At 40.3% G+C, this 7,722-nt stretch overlaps 1 protein-coding gene across 1 annotated transcript in view; it reads right to left on the bottom strand.

The window, feature by feature from the left end:
- The window catches only part of ZYG11B (zyg-11 family member B, cell cycle regulator), a 99,065-nt gene that overhangs the window by 88,227 nt on the left and 3,116 nt on the right, over positions 1-7,722 (bottom strand). The window contains 1 exon segment of the mRNA XM_015566986.1: positions 4,992-5,112. Coding sequence (XP_015422472.1) covers positions 4,992-5,112 — 121 coding nt within the window.

Below are 7,722 nucleotides of genomic sequence, written 5' to 3'. Positions count from 1 at the left end.
AGCGCAGACTCCGCCCCCGCGAGGCCCCGCCCTCGCACACGAGCTCGAGCTTGGCCCCACCTCCACTCTCACTGCGCAGACTCCTCCTTGGGGTCTGGACCAGGCACCCCACCTTGGACTTCTGCCCCCTCAGATCCCATTCGCCCTTTAAAAATAAAGAGCTGCCCTGGCCTGTTTGGCTCAGTGGATAGAGCGTTGGCCTGTGGACTAAAGGGTCCCAGGTTCGATTCTGGCCAAGGGCGCATGCCCGGGTTGTGGGCTCGATCCCCCCCAGTGGGGGGCATGCAGGAGGCAGCTGGTCAATGATTCTCATCATTGATGTTTCTATCTCTCTCCCTTCCTCTCTGAAATCAATAAAAAAATATACATTAAAAATAAAGAGCTTTAAATATTACGTCATTATGGAGACTATAGCACTCATTCGTTTCAGTCACAGATAGACTCCTGTGCTTCTAGTTCATTGTCATTAATTACTATTCTTATGGATTTAATAATTAGTGCCCTAGGAATTGTCCTAATTCCTAGGGATTTCAATTCTCTCAGATGATTCTTTCAACGCCCTGGCCTCTCAAATTCCTCTTCTTTAGTGATCACTCTTGCCTCAGCCTCTCATTTCCACACTCATACCTTCGATCTTTTCATTACCAATAATTGTAACCCCTCTAAAATCTCTATTTTAATCATCCAACTCTCCCACCACAAACTCCTTCCTTTCTCGCTCTCTTCCTCTAATACCCAACTCCAAAAATTCTTCAACTCCACTGAGACTCGAAACCCATTGATTCTACTACCTTTTCACTATTCCTCACACTACCCTATGCCCTCACTTCCTTTCATGAACAGCTTAGATTCTACTGTCCATCATCAAAATCATTCCCAGATATTAACCTTCATTTCTCCAGTTCTGCTCTCCTTTCCTTGTACTCACCTGACAACACTCTAATTCTGAACCTGCAGCAAAATGGGGTGTGTGTCAGGTTGGAGGGGTGGTAGTGGAGAAGAATCCAAAACCATGCTGACTGTACTGATTGGTGTCCCTCTCCCTTCCACTCTCTAAAAATTCAATGGAAAAAATATCCTCGGGTGAGGATTTAAAAAAAAAAATCCACTTCCTTTGAGAAACAGAAACTTAGAACTTTAAGTGAATATTGTTTTCTACAACAAACACTCTAACAAATGTAGTGCCCTACAACAATTCAAGATTACAAATTGAGATTCTGTGGAACTACTAAAATATTTAAATATTTGGAAACTCTGGTTCTTTTGATAAACATAGAAACCCAACTCTATAAGGAAAGATTCAGAGTAAGTATAGCTTTAACTTAAATTCAAGGATAAATTGTATGTAATTATATACTAGTGTTTCCTCTTATCTATGTAAACAAAAATTAATGGTTAATTCAGTGCTCTACCCTCTTAAAAACATTTGTATCCTTCAAAAAGTCCTGCTATTAAAGCTTCTAGCCTTTGTTCTCTAACTATAATCAAGACTGAATCTAAGGTATTCAGGACTTTATAATAATTTATTTCTCCAGAAACTCAATTGTTTACAGAAATTGAAAGATTTATTTATAATTTTAATGTTAGCTGATGTTATTATTGTTTTGTTATTATTAAGAGAATATCAATTCCATGTTGTTCTAGAATGTAAAGCTAGAGGCAAAGAGGGGATGGGAAGCTATAGGAAGATAGATTTCAGTTCAATAGAGGGAAGAGCATTCAAAGAGCAAGAATTATTCTGCATGGGATGGACTGCTTTCCTGGTTACCAGAAAAGTGCAAAAGGAGGGCAATTGACAAAATGTTGGGCATATGATAGATAAGAGTTCTATAAGGTGCTAAGAAAATATAATTGATGATTATTCAGATTCCTTCTAATTTTAAAATTCAGTGGTTCAAGAAAGTTAAATGTGAAAGCAAAGGAATAGAAATTTCAGTACAACTCACTTATTTCCGAGGCAGGATTTCCTGTTACTTTTAATATTCAGTGCCCTGAATCTTTAAGGGAGGGGACCATTCTAACGGTCTACTGTATTTTGTAGTTTGTGGGATAATGAAAATGACTCCCAGTTAAAAACAAACAAGCTCCTCCTTAGCAATTTAATAAGGGGATAGTAAACTTACTGAGTATGACGAATTTTAGCTGGCGACTCCTAAGGTGCTGAGATCCATTCCAGCCACTCATCAGAACCCAAGACTCAGGGCAGAAGTTTCCAATAAGCATCATCTATTAAGAGTTCACCCTGGTTGGTGGGCTGAATACTCTCCATGTAGAGCTAGGCAGTAGGAGAGGGTTTTTTTCAAAGCTAAAAGTAGCAATCTAGATACAAACTTTAGCAATCCCTCACAAAATCACAGCACACTGTTTTTTAGAAAGCCCTTTACCAGCCAACCTCACATTTAATCTTCACCACAAGTCCCTGGGACTGTTAGAGGGGCTTATTTTCCCATTTGATAGATGAGAACACAGGCTTAGAGATAGGAGACATCACCAATCAGCTGGGGAAGGGCTAACTCTGACCCCAGAGCTCATTCTACTATCTCACAGCCTTGGAATTTCTCTCTAGGACAGGAAGGACCAGGTGAACAAAAGGTCTTTCTAGTACAGAATTTTCTGCTATATCCATCATCAACTTCTAGTGTCTATCAGAATCAGCTGGAGCACCTGTTAAAGGAGTTTTCTAGGTCCTTCCCCAAGGCTTTCTGATCTATGAAGTCAGGATTGGGACTCAAGATTTTGCATTACTAGCACATTCCCAGAAGATGCTGATGAGGTTGATCTAGGCAGGAACAGGAGTGTCGCTCTCCTACTCCCCCCTTCCTTCCTAGTGCCAGAAGGCAAATGAAGATGCTTTGAGCAGCAAAAGAGAAGCACCAGGTCACTGTCTCAGGATGAGACTGAGGAGCACTGTACCAGGAGTCAGAGGGTTGAATTCTAGCCCCTGGCTCTGATACAGGGGAAGTGGGATTTGGTACCTTTAATTAAGGCTGCTTGGACCTTTGAGATACTGAGGCCTTGGGCAAATCTTTCCTCTCCCTGGAGCGATTTGATCATCCGTAAAATATCCTGAGGGGATGAGTGGTCAAGAGGGTAAACTCCAAGGTCTCTACCAATTCTAATATTCTGGTTCTATATTTATCTAGCCAGAGTCTATTTGACTAGGTACCTATGCCTACAGAGTAGACAGAAAGTAGCCAATATTTAATACTAAAGGCCCGGTGCACAACATTCGTGCAAGAAATTAGCATATCACACTTTTATTATTATAGATTAGACACAAGAACTCTGAGAAATCAGACAGTGCTTGGGAAATCCTCTTCACATGATGGCTCCCAGACCTCATGGGAAAGCTGGTGGAAACTCCTGACTGTGGAATCAGAAATTATGTCTCCAGAGAAGAGAAATGTGGTTTAAAAATCAATTAAGTATCTTCTCATTCTTTTTAATTAAAAAGGAACAACGAACAGAGGGTTTTGTACAGAAAGGCAACAAACTCCTTGGACCTGTAAGCGCAGTGATGTAAAATGAACCTTCTTAGGTGACTAATCAGGCTGAGGCAGAGCTCTCTAGTAAGATTACATTCAACCATGCTCTGCTTTTTAATATAAGTTACAAGCTTTTCCTTTATTTTCCTGACTTTTAATGTAAATAGAAAAGGTTAACTACTAAAGCTTGTAAGATATATTTCAGAGAGTTGCATAAAGTCACAAAACAGGTTTATTGTGAGAAAGAGCATTAATTTGAAAAATCTGCCTATTCACTTAATCTATAAATGACCTCTCTAGTCTTTTCTATTCCATTTCATTTCTTTTTAAAATTTTTTATATGTTTGGTTATTTTAACTGATTTTTTTAGCGAAAGGAAGGGCGAGGGATAGAGAGATAGAAACACTAATGAGAGAGAAACATGATCGATTGGCTGCCTCCAGCACACCCCCTTACTGGGAATCCAGCCTGCAACCTGGCACATATGTGCTGTGACTGGGAATTCAACTGTGACCTCTTGGTTCCTGGCTCAACCACTGAGTCACATACGCTGGGCTCCATTTCTTTTCTTCATTCCTCAACACATAGTGAAACTTCTGGGGGTAGAAGGCAGTTTGGCAGTTAAATTTTCTTTTCCCCACTGAAGTCACTGGTTTTAGCATAAAGGTGGCTTAAGCTATTTCTGGTTCAAACATCAAGGTAGAGTGTACCCTAACCGGTTTGGCTCAATGGATAAAGCGTCGGCCTGCAGACTCAAGGGTCCCAGGTTCCATTCCGGTCAAGGGCATGTACCTTGGTTGCAGGCACATCCCCAGTAAGGAGTGTGCAGGAGGCAGCTGATCGATGTTTCTCTCTCATCGATGTTTCTAACTTTCTATCCCTCTCCCTTCCTCTCTGTAAGAAATCAATAAAATATATTTTTTAAAGAAGATAAAGTGTATTCCATAGAACAAAGAATCAAAGCAGAGCTAGCATAGAGGGCAGGGAGGAGTATGTGTCCATTAGGTGGAGTGTCCCAGTGTCAGGGCCACATTCTCAATCAACTGTTTAAGGTTGGTATCTCTCCCTCTTCATTGCTCTCATCCACTAAACACATTCATAGACGGCCTTGACACCTGACCGGGGCTTTACTCTGTTGCAGTAATTATCAAAGTTTAGTCCTCAGTATCATCATCACAGGGAAACTTATTATAAATACAAATTCTTGGGTCACAAAGACCAACAAAATCAGAAACTCCAGGTGTGGGGCCCAGAAATTTTCCAGCTGATCCTGATCCATACTAAAGTTTGAGAGCTATTGCAATCCTACAACAACTTGGGTGACTTCAATGTTTACCTCAGTGACTCATCACGCTCGTTGGCCTCTCTGCTCTTTGAAATTCTCAATTCTAATGACCCTCCCTTCCATTTCAGCCACCCACTCCCTTGTCTCAGTTTTGTCAAACTCAAAATTCATTCATGTTTATAGTCTGAAAACATCCTACATATGCATCGCAATCTCTTTACCTTTGTATTCTCTGTGCTTTCCTTGAATGGTGACAAATTCTCTGATGTCTTCAGGTAGACATCACCTATGTTCTGGTGAGTCCAAAATTTTTCTCCCAAATCGTTCTCCCAAGCTTCTGATCTACACATTCAAAGCCAAAAGCAAACTCCATCTGGACATCCCACTGGTATCTCATAGCAACATGTCCAAAAATTAACTCCCTATCATTCCCACAAACTCTCCCCCTTTCTTGTGCTATCTCAGAAGCAGATACCCATAGATGAGTTTTTAAGGGTGACCTGGCCGTCATCCTTGATATCTTCCTCTCCTTCACCCCTTACAACCAAGAAATTACTCATGTTCTACTACTGTTACTTCCTTGAGGTCATATGTGCCCCTTACAACCAAGAAATTACTCATGTTCTACTGTTACTTCCTTGAGGTCATATGTAAGTTATTAACTTATCCTTCAACAGATATTGAGGCTTGCAAAGCTGTCCCTAGACTAGGAATTCTCAATTTTATCAAACTCAAAATTCATTCATGTCTAGAGTCTGAAAAAATCCTACACATGCATCACAATGATTTCTCAATTCTTTTCCCTCTTCCTTGATATCCTTATCACCGATGCCTTTCTTTAAGTGGTTCACAATCCTGATTTCATATTAGAATCATCTAGGAAGCTTTAAAAATTACACAGCCTTAGCTCCCTAATTAAATAATCTAATTTAACCAGACTGGGCTGGGGCTCCAGTACAGGAGTTTTTTTGTTTGTTTTTTTTAAGACTTTTAATTTGTTAATGGAAGTTTTAGATTGACAGCAAAATTGTGAGGCAAGTATAGAGATTTCCAAAATATCTCTTGCCTCCACTCATGCATAGCCTCCCCCATTATCAAAATCCCACATCATATGTACTAAAATGTTACATTTATTACAATTGATGAGCCTAAACTGGCACATCACAATCGATTGCCTAGAGTCCATAGTTTACATTAGGGTGTGAACTATGAGGTCATTCATTCAATGGGTGTGGACAATGTATGCATCATATAAGAGTCATACTGAGTAGGTGCCTTTTCCAGATTATCATATAGTTGGAATCAAGCCTTCAGGTTGGTCTCTTTCACTTGGTAGAAGTGACAAGCATTTAAGTTTCCTGTATGTCTTTTCATGTCTTGATAGCTCATGACTTTCTAGTGCAGAATAATATTCCATTGTCTAGACACACCACAAGAACTGGAGTTTTTCATTTTGAGCACCCTAAATGATTCTAAGGTAAAGGTAATTCTAGACTTTATATTCTGGTACCCTCTAGAAATTTTTTTAGAAACTATGGTCCTCCTCACACATTTTTAATTTGACATCTAGTTTTTATTATCACTTTAATAATTGCTTACTGAGTGTTCTTGCTTTGCTGTCCTGGGACTCTCCCTTAAAGCCCTTTAGATTTATGCTATCCCTTTCAAAGGTGCTCCAGACGTTTTATCCTAAAGGCAATACTGTCATAGTACTATTTAGGATAGGGGAGACACATATCTTTCCTATAAGGGTGAGAGAAATGCTACTGTGAAAGAGGAGAAATAAAAGGCACATTATGAGGCAGATTAATTTTAGGAAATAATACACAAAAGTTCAGGATGTAGAGATTATTCGTGCTTGTGGTCTTCATGAACTTCCAGGGGTGTGAGTTCCCCTGTGTGAAGCGTGTTGCTTAGACCAGCGGTCGGCAAACTGCGGCTCGCAAGCCACATGCGGCTCTTTGGCCCCTTGAGTGTGGTTCTTCCTAAGTTTTGGAGTACCCTAATTAAGTTAATAACAATGTAGCTACCTATATAGTTTAAGTTTAAAAAATTTGGCTCTCAAAAGAAATTTCAATCGTTGTACTGTTGATATTTGGCTCTGTTGACTAATGAGTTTGCCGACCACTGGCTTAGACCATTCTGTATCCTCATGGTCACTCTGCTACCAGTCTTTTTTTGAAAGGGGGAGGAGAGATATCATTCACATGCCACAAAACTCATCCTTTTAAAGTGTATAATTCAGTGGTTTTTAGTATATTCACAAAATTGTGCAACCATCACCACTACTTCCAGAGGCCAATACCCAATATGAGTCACTCCCCATTCCTTCCTATCCCAACCCCTGGCAACCACTAATCTATATTCTATCTCTATGGATTTGGCTACTATGAACATTTTATATGAGTGGACTCATATGATATGGCTTTTTGTGTCTGGATTCTTCCACTATGTTTTAAAGTCTCATCTATGTTGTGGTATGTATCATGGCTCCATTTCTTTTTATGGCTGAGTAATATTCCATTGTATGAATATAGCAAATTTTGTTTATCTATTAATCAGCTGATGGACATTTGGGTTGTTTCCACTTTTTGACTATTTAGAATAATGCTGCTGTGAACATGCATGTGAGAGGCCTCCTTACAAGCATGTTCTCTTAGGTATATACCGTATTTGCCGGCGTATAAGACGATTTTTTGGCCCTGAAAAATATGCCTCCAAGTGGGGGGTCGTCTTATACGCCAGGTACACTTCAGATAGACTGCCCATAGTGCTTGCCCCGTGCCATAGTGGCCTCCTGATGCCCGCCCACTTCATTCCACATACCGTTCAGGCTTCAGCAGCGCTGCTGGGTGTATGCTCGGCTGTTATGCGATTTTGCTGTTATGCGATTTTACCACACTCGCAAAATCGCACACAGCCGACCATACACCCAGTATGATAGCGCAAAAT

This window comes from Myotis davidii, unplaced genomic scaffold, assembly GCF_000327345.1.
Source record: "Myotis davidii unplaced genomic scaffold, ASM32734v1 scaffold79, whole genome shotgun sequence".
Taxonomy (NCBI): Eukaryota; Metazoa; Chordata; class Mammalia; order Chiroptera; family Vespertilionidae; genus Myotis; species Myotis davidii.
The sequence above is the reverse complement of the archived record's forward strand: the minus strand, read 5'-3'. Positions and strand labels throughout refer to the sequence as shown.